Source organism: Lethenteron reissneri, chromosome 25 (assembly GCF_015708825.2).
Source record: "Lethenteron reissneri isolate LAM-NWPU_2019-01 chromosome 25, ASM1570882v1, whole genome shotgun sequence".
Lineage (NCBI taxonomy): Eukaryota > Metazoa > Chordata > Hyperoartia > Petromyzontiformes > Petromyzontidae > Lethenteron > Lethenteron reissneri.
The window spans coordinates 15252220-15276828 of NC_083803.1; the positions used below are offsets into that span (position 1 = coordinate 15252220).

General features: G+C 50.0%; 1 protein-coding gene across 1 annotated transcript in view; it reads left to right on the forward strand.

The window, feature by feature from the left end:
* Positions 1-19939, forward strand: part of PAX1 (paired box 1) — a 32302-nt gene extending 12363 nt beyond the window's left edge. The window contains exons 3-4 of the mRNA XM_061559472.1: positions 11073-11188; positions 19168-19939. Coding sequence (XP_061415456.1) covers positions 11073-11188; positions 19168-19476 — 425 coding nt within the window. The 3' untranslated portion in view covers positions 19477-19939. The remainder of the gene's footprint in view (positions 1-11072; positions 11189-19167) is intronic.
* Positions 19940-24609: the final 4670 nt, after the last annotated feature.

Consider the following 24609-nt stretch of genomic DNA (forward strand, 5'->3'; position numbering starts at 1 on the left):
GAACACACACACATGCATTTCTGAAGAATGTAAAATATTGTACACACACACACATGCATTTCTGAAGATTGTTAAGTATTGTGCACACACACACTTGCATTTCTGAAGAATGTAAAATATTATACACACACACATGCGTTTCTGAAGATTGTCAAATATTGTACACACACACACATGCATTTCTGAAGATTGTAAAATATTGTACACACACAAGACTTAACAGACTGTGGGGGCAAGTGCTGTTAGCGAGCACCTATGAAGGCTGAGTCGGTACACAAGCGGGTGAGAGAGGCCAGCACCACGCCCGACCGCCTTTGTCTCCCCAGTGGCGATGTTTACACACCGCACCAGGTACTCATTTTAGGTTGAGTCGACCTAGGGGAGGCCCAGGACCGGTTCAGATAATCGTCACTGGTGTTGGCCGTGGGCGGGAATCGAACCCGGGTCGCCAGGCTCATAGCGCAGCGCGCTGAACGCTACACTACCGCTCCCCACACACACACACAGAGACACACACACAGAGACACACACACACACAGAGACACGCGCACACACACAGAGACACACACAGAGACACGCGCGCCCGCAAGACAATACCAGAGTGGCTGTGGGCCGGCACCGAAGCGCTGAACTTGCCTTCTAGAGGTCGCCGGTTCCATCTCCCGGTGTGGTACTCGTAAACCATGCCACCCCCCCCCCCCCGGCAGTATGAATGAGCACACACCACAGCGGTTTTCTATCGGCAGGTCGCGTGCGGTGTGGTGTGGTGGGGGGGTATAAACTGCAGGTACTCTCACCCGTTGGGGAGACTCTTCCGGCAGCAGTGGCGTGAGCCGGCCGTTGCAGGGGCTGCGCCTTCAACCATCGCAAATGCTCTTGTGTCTTTGACGTTGTAAGCGGAGGCAAAAGAGAGGGACACGTGAAGGCACAGGTGTTCCTCGCTGTACGCGGTAGGAGTAGATGTAGTAGTCGATGTAGTAGTAGATGTAGTAGTAGTAGATGTAGTAGTAGTACATGTAGTAGTAGTAGATGTAGTAGTAGTAGATGTAGTAGTAGATGTAGTAGTAGATGTAGTAGTAGTGCATGTAGTAGTAGTAGTAGTAGTAGTAGTAGTAGTAGATGTAGTAGTAGTAGATGTAGTAGTAGTAGTAGATGTAGTAGTAGTAGTAAATGTTGTAGTAGATGTAGTAGTAGTAGATGTAGTAGTAGTAGAGTACACACAGTACGCACACAGTACACACACACAGTACACACGCATTACACACACACAGTACAAACGCAGTATATACACACACACAGTACACACACACACAGTACACACACGCAGTACACACACACAGTACACACACACAGTGCACACACGCAGTACACACGTATTATGATAATACACATCTCGATGAAGGCCTCCTCACGCCGTGTCGATCGCCGAGGGTTGTTTGGTCATACTTCACCACGCTGGTCAGTGCGGTTACGCCGACTTGGATGAATATGCTCAGCGCGATTGCAGCACGCGGAGAGCGACTGATGAGGGCCGCGTGCCCAGCCACCGTTGACACCACGGCTGATCCAGGCATCATACTCATCAGCCTCCGTGTAAGTGTGTATATTGTACCGCGTTCGGACCGTACGTAGCCAACCGAGCCAATCGGAGCTGCGACAATATCGTGCTGGATTCTAATAAACGAACAAAAAAGTTTTGCTGGCTGGCGTGATGCACGGACGATCATGTCCAAAGGACGTTCGCCCTGAGCCGTAAGTAACAAAGTCATTAACCGCAGACAGTTCGGCTCACCCGTGTACCTGCCTCGCCACGTAAAAAAAACAATACAATTACTTTCGACGCGACTCAACGAGCCCTTTAAATCGCTCTCTAAATCGCTTTGAAAGTGCAGTCTCTCTCTCTGTCTCTCCGTTCTGTGAACAGGTTGCACAAGCTGCTCACACGTAGCCGGTTGTGCCGATTCGTGCGTACCAGTGCACGCGATTCGGTTTGCGTGCCACTGAATCGAATGCAACTTTGTCGCCGAGACTCCGGTGAGGCTCTGAATGAGCACCCGACCACCGACAGCCCCAGTGATGATGGCTCCCCGATCCAGACTCGTGGCCCCTTCCCTTCCTCCCCAATGTATGGATATAAGCACATCTCTTGGGGACTAAGTCCGGCTGTGCTTATATCCGGGGAAGTCGTGCTTGTATTTGAAGTTGTCATTTCGCCTTCCCCAAAGTAACCATGCGTTGCTTATATCAGAACTGTGTTTATATTGGGATTGCTTATATCCGGCTTCCATTGGCTTTTTTTCGCACAGTTATCTCACCACCGCCTGCTTGCCTTCCCCGCGCAGTGTATTTCTTAATTTTAGAAAGAAAAAAAAACGCCATATTTATCTATTTCCGCTGCTGAATGAAGGCTTTCCCATGCCGTATAGATAACGGATGGGTTTTTTTTTTTTAAACCACACTTTACCACGCTGGTCAGTGCGGGTGAAGGTGGGTGAGTGGTGTGAGATTGATTGTGGGATTGGGGAGGGGGTTTGAGCACTGCAAGTTCTGCTATCACTCGCCACGGGTATTGTTGTTGTCGTTGTTGTTGTTGTTCAGCTGCGGCCAGGAATCCAACTCGGGATGACCGAGTTCCAGAGCGCAGTGCGCTTCGACGATCCGATCCTCCCCGAACGAACCCTCCCTGGCCCATCAAATCGCCCCCGGCATTTTCCACCGATGCTCAGATATCCCGACCCCCTTTTATTAGCCGAACTGTGCCGTCAGTCGCCAGCGAGTCGGATACGCGACGTTGTCACGACCCCCCCGTACGGCGAAGGTGAACAGAGCCCTGCCGATGATTAATTGCGGGCCTTGTGAATGTCCACGTGCGAGCGCGCGCGCGCGTGTGTGTACAGCACTTGCCACTGCCCATGTGGCGAACGTAATGTAGACGTGTTGATTGATAGGCTCGTGTATTACGATGTACACACATATATATAGTATATAGAATATACAATACACTCTCGTTGAGTGTGTGTGTATGTGCGAGCGAGCGAGCGATCAATATTTTTGAAAACGGCCATCAACTTGATGGATGTGCATGTGGCGAGCCAAATTCTGTTCGCGGAACGGAACAGCGTTTCGTTCAGAACTCTTCCATCTCAAATAAAGTACTGCCGACTGGCTTTACAGTACAGTATATAACCCCATAACATTCGGTGGGTGGGGGGGGGGATGTAAGATTCTTACAGAGGCCAGGCCAGCCCCCAAGCAGCCCAATATAAATGCAGTCCACGCGTACGTTCAGAATAAAAAAAAAATACTGCATTCGGTTTATTGAGTCCAGCTTAACCTTATCGGGTGTTCGTAAACGGGAGGCCTCTTAATTCCGTAGTAACGCGTGTTGCGTTTTATTTTTAAAGAGCATAAAGTCCGTAATAAAAGACCCTGCACTCTGTTAGGGAGTTTTATAAACATTGTTTGCGAAGTCTCCCGCCCCAATCGGCGTCGCGTGCAATTGTAACGCAGGCACGCCTCTGCATTGCGGGCAACGCGTGCAGACACGGTCACGTGTGACATGTACAACATGTTTCATATATGTGTGCAAAGACAAAGATCCCCCGTATAGCCTTAACAGACTGTAGGGGGAAGTGCTGTTAGCGAGCACCTATGAAGGCCGGCACGGCACACGAGGGGGTGGGTGGCCAACACCACGCCCGGCCGCCTTTGTTTCCCTAGCGGCGATGTTTACACATCGCACTAGGTACTCATTTTAGGCTGAGTCGACCTAGGGGAGGCCCGGGACCGGTTCAGATAATCGTCACTGGTGTTGGCCGTGAGAGGGAATCGAACTCGGGTCGCCGGGTTCATAGCGCAGCGTAGCGCTAACCGTTACACTATCGCTCCCCACTATATGTGTACACGCACATACACACACACAAGTTTGCACGGTGTGTGTTGTACACGCATGTTGGTGCTGGTTGCCAGGCCGTGGGGTGGTTGATGGTGGCTCGTGTTTAGAGTGTTTTGGCTGCTATAAATGTCCACGCGATAAGCCCACATCGTTGAGCTCTCGTTCGTGGTCAGGTCGCTTATGAAAGCGAGCTGCGTAGCTCAGTGGGCCTTGCCTGGTAAAATACGATTTTATAAAAGGGAAACGTGCTTTTATTTTGTCACGTAAAGAGGCATATGTGAGAATGAGGTATTGCTCATTTAGCGACTCAAATTCGCCACGACCACGCGTAACGGTCACCGTCCTGCGTTCCCTCTCTCTATATATTATAGGACTTTGCTTCTAACCAGAGCCACATTGCTTAGAGATAGGCTCATTGCTTGGGACCATCTGTCGCTTCACCAGTATTGGGGTCAATCGGGCGTGACCCCACTGCCGATGAGGACAGCGAATGTCGAAACGGGTCCAGAGCGTTGCATGTATCGGACCAACACTGCTGAAGAGATAGATTCACTCTCCAGAAGGCCGCGTGGCCGATGTGCTTGTGTGTTTTGTCGTGCGCCCAAGACGATTATTGTTTCCTCTATGTGGGGAGACAAAGGTGGGGTAAGGGAAGCGTTGTGTGTTTTGTTATGGCAGTTGAGCCGCGTACTGTCAAGAGAATTGCATTGCAAACGCGTGCGTAGCCCGGCCTGATGCGCCGTGTAAACATCACAACTGGGGAGACAAAGGCGGCAGGGCGTCGTGTTTGCCACGCCGCTCGCCTCGTGCGTCGTACCCGGCAAAGCTTTATCGGTGCTTCTCATGAATAGCAGTTGCCATACAGTCTGTTGGAGGCTATACGTTGGATCTTTGTCTTTGTATCATATACATATATATACAACGTACGCAGGTCTTGCATATGCTGCCTATCATTCTAATATATTCGTGTTCAGTTTCAGTTTCATTTATTTGGTATAGCCCTGTGAGCCATTTGGCTCTTGAATCGGGTGCAACCGCAACAAACAAAAAACAAAAACATGAACAAGAAAACATTTTAAAGTGACTATGCGCAAACAGAAAAATCCAGGAAAAAACTGCAAAGTCTTCCAGAAAAAAGCACCGTACACCAACGCTGTGCAAAAATCCCAGTGGGGTGCAAGTCATTTAGCTAGGCACTTGCAATTTCCCACAGGTATGCGAAGTTCACAAACTGAATAATGACGTTAATGACCACCTGACACCTGAATGCGATGTTAATGTGAGGAGGTCATCGCATGCACGCTGATGGGATAAATACCACGCGTGAACACGGTTCATTGATGCCAATTTTAAATGTAAACACAGCACCGCGGCGATTGGAACCGTCAAATGATGACTCAAAGTCTCCGTAGCAACGGGCGATCAATTATGTAATTGATAATAATAATAATACATGTTATATTCTTGGTTCTTTCGGTAAAGTCACGTAGAAGGGAAATAATAAAATAATATTAATATGAAACAATTGTATTATTTCCCTTCTACGTGACTTTACCGAAAGAACCAAGAATAAGAATCCCTGCAGTCACGAAAGCTTTAAATCAAAATATATGTTATGTTGTTTTTTTTTGTCTGCTTACATGATAGTACAATAGTTACCGCCTATATCTGATTAATGGTTCCGTGACTTAAATTTGTAATCGTGCTGTGATCAGTCTAAGAAACCTGCCCGAGCCGACTGACGCTGCCGAGAATTTCTAATTTAACATCGATTTATTTTCGTGCAATAAGTGATGGGGAAAAAAGCATTTGAGGCAGTTTGCTTTTTAGCTCTGAATTGTCTTCGCTTCAGTGTCGTGATTAATCGTTTATTATAATTTGACGTTTTTTGTCACATTTGGAAAATCCGGGTCCCTCTCCCGAACGGTTCCTTGGGACTAATACCAACAACATAAACGAACTATATGACGGCTGTATTGTTCAGTTGTGCGTTCATTCTGCCCTCGACTAAAAATGTACAAATGCGTGAACGCCTCCACCGACAGCTGCGATAGCTGTCCGACCGCCCGGCGCGGCAGTCGACACAATGTGACTCGTTCCCCGTTCTCGGAGGCAGACTAAATCTCTCCTTCACGCGCACAGCCCACGCTAAACATTGCAGTTGCGAATCATCTCACCCAAATATGTAATTGAATAACTGGTAGAAATGTTTACCATTGTTAACATGTGGTTCCCCCACACCCACCCACCCGCAGTGTTTGTCTATTGGGTATTGCATGCTACGTAGTTATCCAGTATGCACACATCCTGCGTCGTGTTTCATATTTGTGGAGTTAAATGTCAATTTACAGACGCACAATGATTCTATATTTTATATACTGCATTCCATATATATGTTACCAAAACAAAAGAAGTATTCCTGGCTGGCTGAAAGGACATCACGTCCTGAGGGACGGGCCGGTGGATGGTCACGTGCATCCAGCAGTGTATTGAGCGTGGCTGATGAGGATGTGTATTATGAACGAACAGACATTTCTTCGGGTTTAGAATGATACCGCTCTTGCCGGCAGGTGCCTGCTCTCCAACAGGCTGGCTGGCAGTGACGGTTGTGACATGATACAGCACAACAACAATAATAATACAATGGCAAATGTTGGTGTACTGGATGCAGTGGATATGCCGAACCCAGTCGCCCATTATTTTTCGAGCGTAGTGCGAACCCAGTTTCTTTGAACAAAGCAATGAGCTGAACAAACAAGTGCGTACAGTGTGTTGAGGCAGGGATGATTCCTTAAACCTACACCGCACCGACCAGCGTGGTGAAGTATGGTCAAACAATCTCCACGACCTGACGCGGTGCGTGAAAGCCCTCCGTCCAGCGGTAGGTGGTCGTTATGGTTAGTTATCATTATTGCCGCTACGATATCGTTCTGTTGAGATAATAATTGCAAATGTGTCGGTGAATTTTTAGGTGTTGCAAAGCATTGGCCGGATCGCGGGTTAGTCAACGAACACAATCACGAGGAATCACCTGCAGATAATTTTGTTGCAAAATTAACAACACCAATAATAACGAAGCACTTTATTCGCCCCCCGCAATGTCTCACTGAGTCTGAAGACTCTTTGGGCAAGAGGGCCCTGCCACATTGGGATGTTTGGTCAAACAGGGCTGGCACCACACCACCTCCATCATCGCCACCTCCCATACCAAGCCTATACAACCTGGTAATTCCGAACCGTTTCTCACATTCACGTACAGTACCGTCCACGCTTTTAGCCCTGCTCAGCTTTCCAGTTCAGACGAGATTGGGGGCATTCAGGCAGACTCAGCCTGCACCGTGAGTGCCCTGGCACGGGCGGGGGAGACAAAGGCGGCCGGGCGTGGTGCTTGACCACATCACAGCACTTGCCCAACAATTCTGTTAAAGCCTCTATCAGACCTCGACTTTGGCATCCACCTCCTCAACGTTTGGCCGCATACGCAGGCGTAGAATGGAACGCTGTGTAGGGCAGGCGGCGGCGGGATATTGGGTGGTCTCTGCCGCGTACTCTGCGAATGCGCTGCATGGATTAGTCGCGCGCGCGCGCGGCATTCGCTCAACGGATGGGCCAGCAGCGACCGCGAGACGCAGCTTCTGCGAGCGGGACGATGAATTTCACGCAGATAGCAGCTGTTTGAAAACTGGCTCCGGCGAGGATTCCCCCGCGAGCACCGAGATGTTATTAAATCATCCGGCGCTGGGCCCAACGCGGCACCGCTCCGCACTGAGCGGGCCGAACTGGTGCGGTAATCATCATCATCAGCAGCAGCAGCAGCACGGCTATACCGCTAATGTCGCTTCCCTGTGGAAGACTTGGGGGAAAATGTAATTATGGCTGAATCGTGTCTCTGTTTTAAAGCGACTTGCGAGGCCCTCGACAGCTCTCACGCGTACGTACGCACGTGCGTACTAACGTGTACGCACGTACGCACGCACGCACATACGCACGTGCGTATGTGTGTGCGTGCGTACGAGCGTGCGCGTGCGTGCCCCAACAACAAGAGCAGCCGCCGTTCGCCGCTAATTGGCGCCAACGTCGCCACTTAGCGCCAGTGTTCAGGAATGGTGGCACCTTGAGGCCGTAGCTTGAAGTGTCGAAGGCTCGCTGCTGCTGGCAGGAGGAGGCGTCACGGTTGAACCGACTGAGATGAATGGCACATGTGCACTGCGCATATACGGTATGCGCGGTGCGTATATAAAAGCAAGCAAGCATTTGTATCCGCGGGACCGATTAAGATAAAAACAAATATTACCACTGACGTTGACCATTACTCGAAATCTAAACTCGGGATGCAGGGCTTTTAGCGCAATGCGCTAACCGCCATATTACCGCTCCCCCATTAACACAACAGCAAAGACAAAGCCCTCCCGGTACAGCCTAAACAGACTGCTGGTGCAAGTTTTCTTAGCGAGTTCCCATGATGCACACACACAAGACAAAGATGGCCCGTATAGCATTAACAGGCTATTGGTGCAAGTGCTGTTCGTGAGCGCCTATGAAGGCTGGAACAGCAAACGAGGCGGCGGATGGCCAGCACCAAGCCCGGCCGCCTTTGTCTCCCTCGTGGCGATGTTTACATACCGCACCAGGTACTAATTTGAGGCTGAGTCGACCTAGGCGACGCCTAGGACCGATTCAGATAATCGTCGCCGGTGTTGGCCACGAGCTGGAATTGAACTCGAGTTGCCGGCTTCGTAGCGCAACGCACTAACCGCTCCCCATGCACCTACGCACGAACACACACACAGGCGCGCTCGCTCGCAAGGGGACACGGGCAAGGCTAACAGCGCGAGGCAGTCAGAGTACTCGCGGTGTACAGATATTGAACCGACAGAGACGAAGCGTAAATCAAACTCGCCGAGTTCACAGCGCGCACGCGCGCGTGTGCCCGCGCCCCCCGGGGTCCCCCTCGGCGACTCGATGTCCGACGTTCCGCTCGTCCCGCGTGCTGGTGCAGAAGCTTGTTCGGGAGAGTGACCGAGAGGTCGGACGTAGCGAGTGCTGAATAACGCCACGCTGTTCGGCCGCTCGGGAAATCCGCGGAGACGGCCGCTGGGAGCAAACCGCGACACGGCACGGCTGTCTTGCGTCTCGTGAGGCTCCAGCGAGGGGCTGGAGCAGAGAGCCATCGTGTCAAAGCCTCGGCACCATTACCAGACTATTGGTCCTTCGTAATCATGTTGCCATTTACGGCCCCCTTTGTCAATCCACCGTTGTTGGATGAAGGACTCTGCGCGACCATACTTCACCACGCTGATCAGTGCGGTGTGGGTAAAGCGGATGCACAGGATCGGGGTACAGATGTATCACTCGCCACCGATGTTAGCCGTGGTTGGGAATCAAACTCGGGTCGTCGGGCTCGTAGCAGCACATGGCGCAAACCAACGCGCCACCGTTCTCGCTCGAGCTCGTCAACAACCCGGCCACGTGGTTTTGCGGTTAGCGAGCGATTCACGAACGTGAGGTCGCGAGTTCAAATCCTGGTTGGGGATTCACTCAGCCCATCATTCGTCCCTCCGAGGGGGGCGGGGGGGTGCGCTCGATGAAATATGTACCGCTCTGTGGAGAGAAGTCAACCGTGGCTTTGGATAGACTCTCCTCGGCCAAAGTAACGTGGAATGTCCACCACGGGCCCAAGGTTGTAACCAGGAGACGGGCACCTCCTCGTTGGGCATTTGCCTGGCATCAAAACCCTCCCGAGCGTCTCGCCTCTCTCTCTCTGTGGGATGCGCGTTTTGGTTTAATTGCAAAAAAAAGTGTCTCAGCGTATCTTGGTTGAGGAGCAATGGAACCGATGGGTCCGTAAGGCTCCAGAGGTCGACTGACGTAAATAAATAAAATAAATATATAAATACATTTAATGACATCGGAGTGACGGGGAATCCTGTCCGTTCGTTATTTATTGGCGTTAAAGGATTACGCCGCTCTTTGATCAGCTCAGATAGACGTTAAGTAGCATTCGCGAACACTGCAACTGTCTTTGCCCAATTACACCCAAGACGGTTACAATTTAAGTAGGGCAATGCGCAATGAAGCTTGCAAACCTCCGGTTATATTCAGTGTCACGAACGCGACGTTTAATTATTGACAATCAGCATGGGTCAGCATCATCGTGATTATTGTCTTCGTCGTAACCACGTGGACTTAAGGTGTGATTGCTCACAATGTAAACGCCGATGAGTAATAACGTTATAATGTCTGAGCGCGTTCGAACGTCACATCGGCTGTTAACGTCATCCCTCTGAGTGACAGTAAATCAATGTGCGGATTTGTAATTAGACCTAGAATTGTGTTGGTTGTAAGAATGCACTTCGTGTTGTCTATGCGCTTTTTATCGTCTTTCGCGTCACACTCTACCGGAGGAGAAATTGTTCGTTGTTAGCTGATGATGGAGATCGCGTCACTCTGTGCTCACCGTGAGAACTAAACCGATTTACATCCTCGAATCGGAGAATCTCCCGTGAGTAAAATCAATCAGCCAAAGGGTCAAAATGCAAAAAAATTGGTTTGTTTTTCTGACTATTCCAACATATTCAAATGTTTGGTTCTTTCTTGCCTTAAAGCTTTCGTGACTGCAGGAATACATATTCTATGGGTCTTTCGGTAAAGCCACGTAGATATTTTTCTCTCTCCGTGGCTTTACCGAAAGACCCATAGAATATGTTTGGTTCGTCTAAAACATAATTCGAATTTGGCATCGATCACTCAAACGCGCTCAACTGTACGCATCGTGTATTCCACTGATTATAAGACGCTAATAAAGTCATACTAAATGATATTAGACAAAGATCCCCCGTATAGCCTTGAACGCACTGTTGGGGCAAGTGTTGTGAACGAGCACACGGATGTGGTGGGTGACTCACACACCACGCCCGAGTTCTGATGTGCACACACCACAACAGGTACTCATTTAACGCTGAGGCTACCTAAGGCGGGGGCAGGACAGGTTCACTCTTTATCGACCGTGAGCGTGAAATCGAACTGGGATGGCGCGAGTCAGCAGTGCGATGTGCTACAACGAACCACTGCGGCCACCATCCATCACAACGCTTGCGTCTCTCTGTGGTCTCTTCCTCCCCCCCAACTTCCACCCCTCCCCTCCCCCGCTCCACCCTTCACCCCCACCCCCGTGCAGGGCTCATCCCGGAGGAGTGGTGCGGCGCTGCCCGGCCCAGCTTCCCCGCGGGCACGCAGGCGGCCAACGGCCTCGACAAGTCGGGCGGTGGCGATGGCGACTTGAAGTATTCCCAGGTAATACAACAAAAACGAGGAAGGGGGTGGGGGGGGGTGCAGGCAGAAAGGGGTGCACCGCTCACCCACTCACTCACAAAGACAAAGCACCGTGCAGCCTTCGACAGACTGTGACCAGCACTTGGTCACTGGTGGTGTTGGTGGCCACGAGCAGGAATGGAAGTCACGTGGTCGGGTTCTCCACAAAGACAAAGATCCCCCCCCTGTATGTAGCCTTCAGAGACTGTCTGAGCAAGTGCTGTGAGCGAGTAGTACCCATGAAGGCCGGCACGGGACACAAGGGGGTGTGTGGCCAACACCACGCCCGTTCCCCTTTGTCGCCCTAGTGACGATGTTTTACACTTCGCACCAGGTACTAATTTGAGGCCGAGTCGACCTAGGGGAGGCACAGGACCGGCCGTGAGTGAGAATCGAACTCGGGTCGCCGGGTTAGTAGCGCAGCGTGCTGACCGCTACACGACCGCTCCCCGCACATACTGAGCAAAGACAAAGATCCCCTGTATAGCCTTAATTTACCGTTGGGCCAAGTGCTGTTAGCGAGCACCTCTGAAGGCCGTACATACACACACACACACAAACGCGTGTACACACAACACAACGATCCCACGTAGAGGCGCGCGGACCTCTGGGGGCAAGTGCTGTCAGAGAACACTCACCCTCTCGGCCCCGCACAGGAAGGCAATGACACGAATCCAGCGCGAGACCCGACATCTCTGGGGGAGATCAACATTCTAAAATGTTGACCCTCTGAGTCTGGCAATTAGAAGCGGTACGTCGACTGTATTCGTGCACAAATGTAGCTTTCTAGTCACCGTAGAACAGCGGCTCTTAACCTGGGGTGCATGCACGCTGCGGGCGTGCGAGACGTGGGCAGATTTTTTTCAGAAGGTAAATAATCGAAAACGCGAATTTAGCACGAACAGGTAAGTCCAACTGTTTTGTTTCATAGAACCCTATTGTATTTATTAAGGTACTGTTTTAAACTATTGAGGCTGCAGTAAAGATTAAGAACGTTTCATAGGATTCCCATCAGCCAGTTACGATCGCCTATTTGTTAATTTTTCACTCACACAGTACGCACACAGTGCACACGCAGTACACACACAGTACACACAGAGCACAGCCAGTGCACACGCAGTACACAAACGATGTTGTCCCACGACCGACCGAATAGCCACATGCAAAGTTTATGCAAACCGGATAATCGAGCGAAATTGGGGTATTCGCATATACGCGAAATCGCACAAAGCGAACCCGCACAAAGCGGGGGTAGCCAGCATTCGATTAACACGGGCCTGAGAGACACGGGGGAACGGGCATTGATTGCGGAGCCATCATTTCTGTTCCAACCCGCGAACATTGCAGGGCTGTGGTCTGTTGAGAGGGTCAACGCGGCGCTCCCACACTCACCACCATTCACTGTTGATGCGGTTGTGTGCACGCGTGATTGCGTCGAAGCATTGCAATGATGGGCACTGCTGCGCGCATTGTTTGGTGGTGGTGGTGCTGCTTTGGCGAGGGTGCGAAAGTCACAATTTGTGTGGCGATCGAAACGTTGTGATACTATTTTTTTCTACCTACGTAACTTTACCAAAAGAACCAAAGAGCACACTTAAAAGTTAAAGAATACAAACACATTCGTCGATAACACTGTGGCTTCAAACGTAACATATATAAAACTAAATATATATAATAGGCAAAGTTTCGGGCAATGTGCTGTGAAAATGGACCATTTATAGAAACCTTACCGATTAAATAAGTTTTATTTTAAGGCTACAATGTAATTGAAGAATATGTTGGGGGTCTTAATTATAAAGCGCCACGGTCGCACTATGTTAACTCCCTCGCCGGGTGTGCAGGAGGTCGTTGGTTCGATCTCGAACCTGATGCCTGTATATTTTGAGTCCGCGTGTTATCGCCCTCTTTCCACGTGGTCGCTTGGATTTTTTTTCCGGGTCCTCCGGTTTTTCCCCTCCACATTAAGACTCAACGTGCGTTTGGTGTTTGGCTGCTATAGCTTTCCACATGATAAGCCACTTCGTTGAGCTATCATTTGTGACCAGGTTACTTCAGAAAGGAAACTCATAGCTCAGTCGGCCTTACCTGGTAAAATATATATTTTTAGGTGAGTTAAATTATAATGAGCGCACAGGTTCACGGCCTTAACAGTGGGATGTGAGCTAGGACATGACCTACAGACAAAGCCCGATTATTATTGTCGATGGGGGCAGCAGTGATCACCTAAACACATTCCATGGCCCAAGTGGTCCGCGCGTTACGCTATCAAACAAAGTTGTAACTCATCGCACCTGAGTTCGATTCCCGGCCACGGCAAGTGATAATATATTCATCCGATCCTGGGGCACTCTCGTTCACCGTTTCTGCGCTGACCAGCACTGCCAAACGACTTGCCTTCATCCAGCAGTGGATCGACAGAGGGCTTTGAATTATTCAGAGTTGCGTATTCACCAGTGTTTGTTTGCATGCTGACCGTGTTCACAGCTCTCTCTGTGCATGGCATATTCTGAAACGTTGCACTCCGTAAGCAAGGGGAGTAAATCTGTGTGTTTCCTCTATACATGAAGACATTGACGTCTCTATTATGGATGATATTGGTCGCGAAAGCCTACGTGTTAAACTGATGATGATGTTGATGATGGTGGTGGTGATAAGACGCTGTGATGACAATCGAGTAGGTATGAACATAGACACGTGCGCTCGTTGAGGAGTGTGTGCGAACGAGGCCACATGCAAATTGTTGCAGCGAGGTGAATGGGGATGTGCGATTAGCGTCCACCACTGCTTCACCAACAGCAGCAGCCATGGTCTATGCACTGCTGGATGAAGGCCTCCCCACGCAGGCCTGCGAATTCCATAATCCATCTCACTCGTGCACATGAGCTGATTCACAAGAGGAATATGTATATATGCCCTGCGATGCAAACGTATAAGTAACAAAAAAATAATGAGCAGACAAAATACATAGGCAGGCGATGTAAGTCATTCATATATCCGTCCCGTCAGGTAAAACTAAACTGCAAATACTCTTTACATTTCCCAGATATGTTTTATATTTTATGCGCAGAGACAGATGTTTGGAGGCATGTTGTTTGCCTATTTACTTGCATAGTAATACCAGTTTCACTTTACGGAAGGTACAAAAAAACTTAGCCAAAGGCAACCAGACCATATAACATAATTCTGTATTTAAAGAGTAATTATAGAGACCAACTCTACGTGAACTATAGGAATACTCACTGGAGACTGGTATTCTTATATGCAGGGTGGCCAAAAATCCAGCACACATAGAGTTATTTCGTTTATTTTAATATTGATATTAAATAATTTCAATTGTTTATTCTTTAAGTTAAAATGTTATCTATTATTCTTTACATAATTTTTTTTTATTTATGCTGAAGAAGGTAGCTGTAATCTTAAAAAAAAACTGTTGTAGATTAATTTCTAAAGATAATTCATGCATTTATATTAATGGTAGTCAGTTTGAACATTAGTTAAATTAATTAAATAACCCGATGTGATTTGTTAAAATAATCATAATAACCCTGTGTCCTGACGTATTTGCCCACCCTGTACATATTTAGCCGTTCGCAAGCCACACAATTTAGAATCTGCTGAAACAATGTGTGCAAACAAGCGTATTGTTAATATAGAGGGATGTGGGCAAAAGGCAAAGGCGCAAACCCTGCAATTGCTCGCTCACGCCACTGCCGGCGGAAAGGCCTGACACGAGATGGTTGCAGCTCTAAGAGGGGGAATGTTTTGGCCTGCTCTTCCACGCTGCCTCCTCACGTCTCGGAAGAGTTGGGCCCTCCCAACGTTTTCTCCCAACCACCCCGTGACCTGCTGCCCGCTCACGAACTCAGGCCCTGCCCTTCCTAAGTAGCGCCGTTATTAATTTTGCTGTAACAATATTGACACGTGCAGCCTGGATAGAAAGTACTCGTTAGCACCTGCGGCTGCCGCTGCCGCTGCCGATACTTTTGGAGGTCCATGGAAAGGGGGTAACAGGCTACTCGGAGATTTGGAGCTTGTGCCAAGCGAGAAGACAAACTAAAATTGTTGAACGAAAACACCACTCGCTTTGCAACCATCGCTGCTGTTTTGTTGGCGTTTAAACATAAAGTATCTCGGTTGCTCACCACAGGCCAGTCGCCACAAAAACAGTTTGCAGCAATGGGTGACGCGTCAATACGAGTGTGGATGTACGAACTTGGTGTGGGCGGCGGTGTTGGGGTGGGTCAAGAGACACGATAGAATCAATCTGCAGAGTCACGCCATGAAGCAGAAAAAAAGGGTCACTGACAATCGGCGGATGGAGTCCCCCCCCCCCTAACAACGGCTTAGAGGAATCGACGAGTGATGTTCCGGTGGGAAACGCATCCGTGATCATTTCCACCGGAGATTCGCTACGGAGCCTGAGATTAGACACGCTGATTTGCCGGCGTGCTACCTGGATCATCACAGCAAAAAGGAAATATCTCGAAACGCAAACGTTCTCTCGCTGCTGCTGCTGTAGCCGCAGCTGTAGCATGAAATACGTCGCGGTGTACATCCCAGGTGCGCCCCCGCTCATAAATAAATGCCTAACGATCGCAATTAAGCGCCGTGGATTGGTGCCAATGCAACGTTCCTTTCTCACAATGCTTAGGGGTAGTCTGGCGCGCTGGCGCTGAATAGGGGGAGGAGGGGGAAATAAGTACAAGAGCAAGAAATACATAAATACATTTATATTCCCCATATTCATCGTAAAGGTTTTTGGGTTAGATCGCGTTATTTATAAATGTGTCGTAACCCTCCACCACCCGGCACGGCCAATCAGTAAAAAATGTGACACGTTGACAAAAGACAAATGGTTCGCTACTCTAGCCCACCGGTGTGTTGACGAGTGAATCCACAACGTTTACTATTCGAGTAGTACGACGTTTCGCTGGAAATTATATTCAGCATCTTCGGGCGATTTGCCAGAAGAGTGAAGCCGTCCACCTGCTTCCGGTCTTAAATAGTGCAGCAGGACGACGTCATCATCGTTGTTGAACTCCATCAGGAGTCGAGATCCAGATGCGAGAGGTGGAGGTCAAGACTAAATGGCGAGTGTTCGAACTGCGCTGCGTGCAACGTCGCTTGCGGATGCTGCCGTGGGTGCGTGGACGGTCAGCAAGGTCTGGGCGTGCAAATCCTCAATGTTCGCCGGCTCGATTCGATCTCCGGGCGCGGCAGTTGAAACAATAGGGGAGGGAGGGGCGCAGTTTTCTTTTTTGTTCAGCCAGCACTTTAAATGGGTTCACCACAGTTTTAGTCGTTCGGCAGGTAGGTTCGCGTGCGCTGGGGAAAAGCGTGGGTCATACCCACCTCTTCCAAGACGTCTGCCCGGTGTACACACACAGTACACACACACACGGTACACACACACGGTACACACACAGTACACACACACGGTACACACACAGTACACACACGGCACACGCACACGGTACACACACAGTACACACACGGCACACACACACGGTACACGCACACACAGTTCACACACGGTACACACAAACGGTACACACACAGTACACACACGGCACACACACACGGTACACGCACACACGGTACACACACGGCACACACACGGTACACACACGGTACACACACACGGTACACACACAGTACACACACGGTACACGCACACACGGTACACACACGGCACATACACGGTACACACACGGTACACACACAGTACACACACGGTACACACACACGGTACACACACAGTACACACACGGTACACACACACGGTACACACACAGTACACACACGGTACACACACAGTACACACACGCTACACACACACGCTACACACACACGGCACACACACAGTATACACACGGCACACGCACAGTACATAACACGGCACACACATACGATGTTGTTCCACGTCCGACCGCATAGCCGCATGTAGAGTGAATTCAAACCGCGTAGAGAGAAATTTGGGTGGGAATAGGTTCGCCGCACATACAGCGAAATCGCACAAAGCGAACCCGCATAAGTCACCGATCTCGACGATTCGAGTAACTGACGCCAGTCTCGTGTCTCCATTTAGCTGCAGTCGTCGAGAAGTGTTTCAACGTCGTTCATTTTGCGACAAATGTCAATGCAACGTTCAAAATGAGTCGAAACACATCGTGCGTTTAATGGCGAGCCAATGGACGGATTCGTCTATTCGTGGTCTGCACTGCGAGAGATCACAGCCTCGGGTGACTGACCTCACGAAGCTCACGAACCCAACAGACTCTCTCGATCGCCACGAACAGAGCAGCCGTGTTACGTGCGTCCCACTACGTCCGTGTGAACGCGTCCGTAGGCACCATTGTACAATGTTACCCGAACTCATTTTCTTTAGAACCGCTCTTTTGTCTTTTTACGTTGGCTGTCCTCCCCGATTCATCACCTCCAATTAGGACGGTTGGCTACGTACGGTGCGAAAGAAGTCCAGCATGCGCACACGCATAATCCGCTGGGCCGTTCAACATACATACCTATGTTGAGTATCCATAATACAGGGGGGAGGGGGTTTATTGGGGGGGGTTAGATCGCGAAAGCCTCCTACGTGTTGAACTATGTAGAGTGTGTCACGTGGGTGGAGCGGTGGCGCAGTGGTTAGCGCCACCGCTGCACCCACGAACCGAAGCCCACACTCACTTGATCCCACCCCCCCCCCCCCCCCATCGGTCTTAGCCACTCGCGTTTTCGCCTCATCGCTTCAATCGACAAGGGACTGTAATAATTAACTACTGTGTGTGTATACATATACCGTAGAGCCGCAATTCTAAACTAGTTTATATTTTATTTTCGATGTCATTTGCATCGTGCCTGCACTGCGGCGCGAGAGCACGTGGTCCGCGCGTCGTGTGCGCGTGGGATAAACCACGTGTCGCATATACGCGCAGTCGTTTGCGTGTGTGCGTTGTGTCTATAACACACGTGGGGAGAGGTGACCCGAGTTCAATTCCCCGCTCACGGCCCCGCGTGTGCCGTGCCGGCCTTCATAGAGGTGCTCGCTAGCAGCACTTGTCCCAAAAGTTTGTTCAGGCGACATGGGGGACCTTTGTTTGTTTTATATATATAGAGTATATAACATGAAGTCGGAATTAAAGTCGGCGTTGAGCCGGTGGTCTAAAAGTCGACATTCAAACGCGACAACGGCGGTTGTGTTGTGCGTGCGATATCTCTCACACCTGACGAATGCGAGCACAGTTCTTCACAGCCTCACTTGAGCTTCGATGCTCACAGCTTCATCGATAAACATCGATTAGAGAAGGCCCATACTTGAGCAGCAGCTCGAGGCTTGCGACTTCTTACCGCCGACTGAGTTACCTTGAGTTATTTATCGTCCGTTCCTTCTCGGCGTTTTCCTTTCCTTCCCGTTTCTTTCGCTGCTGCCAATATCCCGCTTGTTTTCGTGTGGCAAGTCTGTTTTGGAGCCCTTTATTTTTTGCACCCAGTTCAGTGGGCTGCTGAAGCCAGCACCGACAAACGTGAAGGCATCTGGGATTGTTAGTGTTTCATGAAAAAAAAAATGTCCGTGACTCACGGGACCAAACTAATACCATGTACAATTTTTTCCCCATATTTATAGAATTTATTGCAATCGCGTGGTCATGAATTCCCTGAATGTGTTCTTTGGGGAGGAGGGAGAGAGTCCTGAGTATTCGGCTTGGAGAGGGCTTCATCCAGCAGTGGATTGACCACGGCTGATGATGAACAAAAAAATTGTTGTGTTTAAATTGTTGTCCTTCACCCGCACCTCCAATTAGCACGATTGCATACGTACGGTGCGACAGTTCAACACACAAACACGATGACGATCCATACTTACCTTGAAATTGAGTGGTCACTTCCTCTTCACTCGATGTCTCACCAATTCCTCACTAAAATTGCTCCCCGCCCCCCCCCCCCGTACCCTCCCCGCGCAGGGCCACGCGTCAGGTCTGCCCGCGGTCAGCACCTTCGTGTCGGCCTCGGGTCTCGGGCCCTACCCGAGCCAGTCGCAGGCGGGCATGGGGGCCTACGTGGCGTACGGCGGAGGGGGTGGCCCGGCACAGGCCGCGGGCTTCGTGCCGCCGGGCCACGGGGCTGCGTGGCAGGGCCAGCCGCACCCCGCCGACCTCTCGTCGCCCGCCCACTTCAAAGCGGCCGCGGCCGCCGCCGTCGCCGCCGCAGCCGCCGCAGCGGCAGCGAGGGACGAGAGAGGAGGGGACGCGTTGGCGCCGAGGAAGTCCTGAAGAAGCCTCCCCCCACACTCACACACACCACCCCCCTCGTCCCTCCTCCCTCCCTCCCTCCCAAGACGACCGCAGGGACTCACCGGGCCGCACGTGGCCCGCGCGCGCGTCACGGCTGTGCCGCGCTCTCGTCCACGCGCGGACCCCGTGGATTGTGGCCGTCGGCGGGAGGGGTTCGCGCTCACGGCGTCTGGCGTTGAGCGGGTCGCTTTTACAAAGCGGGAGACGGCGAGAAGACGACGCCGTGGCGTGGCCTCTCTACGTGCGCAGGGCGCGGCGGGCGGGCGGTGGGGTGGAACTGCGCCCGGAGACACACGGGGCCGGAGCCCCCCCCCCCCCTAACCACCCTCCCCCAGTCGCCGAGCTACGAAGAGAAAGAGAAATTTGACAGGGGAGTAGTGGTGGTGATGGTGGTGGGGGGGGGGGGGGGGTCACATTTTATTGCTTGCACCAGGGCCCAATCCATGCCACGCACGCTGTGCGAATTCTCCGATGCAATGGCTCTGGACGCGACTCACAATCGGCCCCTGCTGCTGCTGCTGCTGTGTGAGGTTCGTAGTCCACTCTCTGGTCGGGGGGGGGGGGGGGGGGAGACTTTCCCAGCGAGTGGCCCCCACGAGCCAACGTCGGATGTACGAGACGAGATACCGCACGAAATGTCCTCGTGTCTCGAGTCCACGTTTGTTTTCGCGTTCTGAAAGAGGAAACAATAATAACGTGTACATTTTCGACAAGTTATATATTTAATTTTCTACGTTTCTGAACTAGAGTTTATATATCTTGTTGTATTGTAAGATATGTATATATTAAACAAAACATGTGGAATATTACATTGTGACCGCTGCCTTTTTATTGCCATTGCCATGATGATGATGATGGTGGTGATTATTATTTGCGCAGTGATATAGTATGTCTGAACGATTTTCCTTTTTACGACCTGTTGCCGGCTTCGTAAAATACGTTCCACTGGAATGTTCCCCGAGTTCATCATTGAAAGCAGTGAAAGTTACGAGGCCTCGACATCACTCACTGTGTTTTAACGCAGCCGCCGGTAGCCGTTATTCAACGAAATCGGTAAGATACGAGCGAGTCTTCGGCAGTGGTGCAAGGCTACTGAAGGCCCTAAGGGAGATATAATAATTTTTTTGTACTGCACGCGCCTGCATTTCTATTTCTACTGCGTCGATGGTGGCAGCAGCAGCAGCCGCAGCATTGCGACTCAGGGAATGAACGCCAGTGATTGCAGCACTCCGCACCTCCAAGTTAGCACGGTTGGCTACGTGCGGCGTGAAAGAAGTTCAACATGCATGCGTACGTGTCGAGAACTGCCGGCCACGACCAGAGGGGCTTCAGGAGAGAGAAGATTCGTCGCAGATTTTCTGTTCCTCCTCCGTTGTTGGAGCGCAGACGACACACCTGGGTTTGCGCTGCGGTCCGTAAGTTTTGGTCGCATGGCCCCAAGCACACGACTGCGGTGCGTACTATAATGTATCTCCACGCATCTCAATGTGTATATATCTATTTGGCCTCTATTCGTCTCGATTCGTCTCTATGCTTCTTTGCGTGTCCCTATGGGTTTACAATATATACTAAACTGTTTCATTTTTTATTTTACTAGGTAAGGCCCCATTGAGTTATACAGCTCTTTTTCAGAAGCGACATGGCCACAAATGATAGCTCAACAAAGTGGATTATCATCACGTGGAAATGTACAGCAGTAGTCAAATACTCTAAACGCGTGTTGTTCCTGCATGTGGAGGGGAAAACCGGAGAAAAATCCACGCGACCACGGGGAAAAACTCCAAATATACAGGCACCAAAACACGCACACTCCAAATATACATGCATCAAAACACGCACACTCCAAATATACAGGCACCCGAGGTTGGGATAGAACCCACGACCTCCTTTATACCAGGCGAGGCAGTTAACATCTCGCCACTACAAACAGCACGCTATTGTGCGGATTTTATAAGACGCTCTACACATTATAGACGCACCCCCAAACCTGTGCCCCGGTATCAATAGTGCTACAGATCCGATCAAAGACAAAGATCACCCGTATAGCCTCAACAGACTGTTGGGGCAAGTGCTGTTAGCGAGCACCTCTGAATGCCGGCACGGCACACGTGGAGGTGGGTGGCCAGAAACCACGCCCGCCCGCCTTTGTCTCCCTCGTGGTGATGTTTTTGCACGCCGCACCAGGTACTAATTTGAGGCCGAGTCGACCTAGGGGAGGCCAGGATCGGTTCAGATAATCGTCACTGGTGTTGGCCGTGAGCGGCAATCGAACTTGGGATGCCGGGTTCGTAGCGCAGCGCGCTAACCACTGCACTACCGCGCTCACGCACGGAAACACACACAGCTACCGGATGACAAGACGCACCCGCGACTTTTTCTTTCAAATTCAGAGGAAGAAGTAGAAAGGCGGTACAGCGGCATTTGTATGATAATCCGGAGAATAAAGTTGTGTTACGGTGAACCTTCATAACTTAATTGTATACCAGTTGTGTGAAATGATCAAGTTGATAGACTCACTCAAATTCCCAATTATGATGGACTTTTTTCATCGTACATTTAAATTATAATTTCGAATTTTTTTTTTAAATGAGGATCTAAGTTCTAGCTCAATGTTTACGTACTCGAACATTTTGTCATAAATTCGGGACCTCAACCCCACCCCACCCCACCCCCGACCCCCACCTTGAGCTACCCGGGGTACATTTGCCTCGGCCATTGCTTTAAGTTTGCTTCGCGAAGCCTCCTGCACGCAAGCTCCCCTGTGCGTGGTTGAACACCGCGAAGGCGCGGCGTGCTAACCGCGTGGGGCGTGCGGGGTGGACACCGCGTGAACCCGGCGTGCCTCAACGCCAGAGAAGAACCCGGAGAGCCTGGAGACTGCACTTGGAATTCGCCTTTTCGGTATATTTTACGAGCCCCCCGCCCCCCCTCTCTCTCTCTCTCCGTAATGACCACTAAGGCGAACGCGAAGGCTTTAACCACCACGCGGCTATATCTCGTGGTCCTTTATTTTACGTCTTTTTCGCCGGCCAAATGCAGCTATTCTGACAATTGTTAATGGCCGGTCGTAATTTTGCAGTAATATTCGTGGCCATTCCTGCTAACGAAGGCAATGACTTACGATTGGGTGACCGGACTAGTTAGCCTCGCTCAGCTGATGAGTCCCAGAAGGTTGACACCGGTCCGGAGTTTGCCGGCTTAAACAATTGTTGCTGGATCATATTGGTCTGCAGAGCCTATTGGCTGACCGGCTCAATCGTAGTTTGTACTTTATATGCGGCGACGTATAACGTGAATGGTGTTCTGCTTGTACTGTGCAATGTGTTCATATATATAATGAATAGGGGTCCCATGGTGTTCACGGAGAGACCTTGGCTATACCTCCAGGAAGCCCAGCGGCACTCTTTTAAAGACCACAACCCTGCTGATGAGATTCAAATAAATCAAAACCGGACCACGTTTTTTGTTTTGGTTTTTCTGCTTAAGCAGATGCTGGTATAAAACATTGTTCCAGAAGTTACATCGCGCGATAGACTTAAACGCACCCCCATCGTAATTTTTATCGGCAGCCACGATCAATCCACTGCTGGATGAAGGCCTCCCCCATCTCTTACAAGAGCTCACTTCGTTTCTCCTCCCTCCGTGATGGACGCTTCTCCTCACAGGCGCATTTCAAGCTCACGCCGAAATGGATGCATCCGCCGAAAACCGCCCCTAAGGGTACGGCGAATCGGGGCGACCGTCCCGGGCCCCACGCTTTGGATGGGGGGGGCGCTTCGATGTCTCGGTGGTAAACGTGATACTTCCGGTGAAGTTTGAATGCGTCATTGGTGGGGGAGGGGGTGTGAAGTTTACCCCGGGCCCCCGGCGAATCACGTGGGCACGCATATTCCTCCAGGTAACTGTGAAAGGTTCAGCCCTCTAGGGAGCACACAGAGTAAACCTCCTAATATTCCGTTGGTATAAATCAAAGTAATTCTCAACTTTTAAGCCACGACCAAAAGCGTATTGGCTCTTATCCCGAGCGCTTGGTTCAGCCAATCAGAAGCCCACATTCGAAACCCTCCCAACCAGTGCCGGATGAAGCTAGTGCGGGCCTGTAGCATATGTTATGAAGGGGCCCTAAATAAAAATAATAATAAAAATTAAAACACAAATTTCGATTTAAAGCTTTCGTGACTGCAGGGATTCATCTTCTTGATTCTTTCGGTAAAGTCACGTAGAAGGGAAATAATAAAATAATTAAAATAAAACAATAAAAAAAACTTTTATTTTTATAATTTTATTATTTCCCTTCTACGTGACTTTACCGAAAGAACCAAGAAGATAACACCCAAATGTTTTACTTGCATAGTAAAGTAATTGTATTATTTCATTTGCTATACAGCCAAATAATTAGACAAATCGCTAACCTTTAACACCCAGTCGTTCATAAAAGTTGAAGGCAGTACAGTACTATAGTGATAGAGCAAGTGCAGAATTACTGAACCGGAATTGATAGCTTGAAAGCATTTAGCGCGGAGCCCTTGAAAGTGCGGTGCCCGTAGCATTTGCTACTTTTGCTACTAGGATATTACGGCACTGCCCCCAAAGCGTCTTCACTCGTGGTCTCCTCTCACAAGGATCTCAGTCCAATCCAGCACTCATCACGACCACCATTGGGTGAAGCATATTGAGTATCTGGTGATGTGGGCATTTAAAAAACAAATGTTTTCACTTTTCCCTAAGAGAAGCACTCCGTATGATTCAATCACATACACTATATTCGGGACGTGTTGCCGATTTCGGAATAATTTATACATATTTAATACAGGGTGCTTAAAAATTTTTTTTAACACTTCTGAGAATTTGCAACAATACCACGATAAAGGTGCCGCCCGGCTCTGTAGACCACCTGGAGAAGATTCCAGGCACGTGTTGGCAATGATGGTGAACGAATGGAGACTGACTTTTTGAAGCTATTAACATACATTTGTTATCATGCCACAGTGTATTATCCGCTATTTTTCCATTAAAAACGATAGTCCCAGATAAGTTTTAACATTTTTTAAGCACCCGGTATATATAGTGTCTCACAAAATTCTGGTCAAAGATACGTTTGAAATTTTTCGA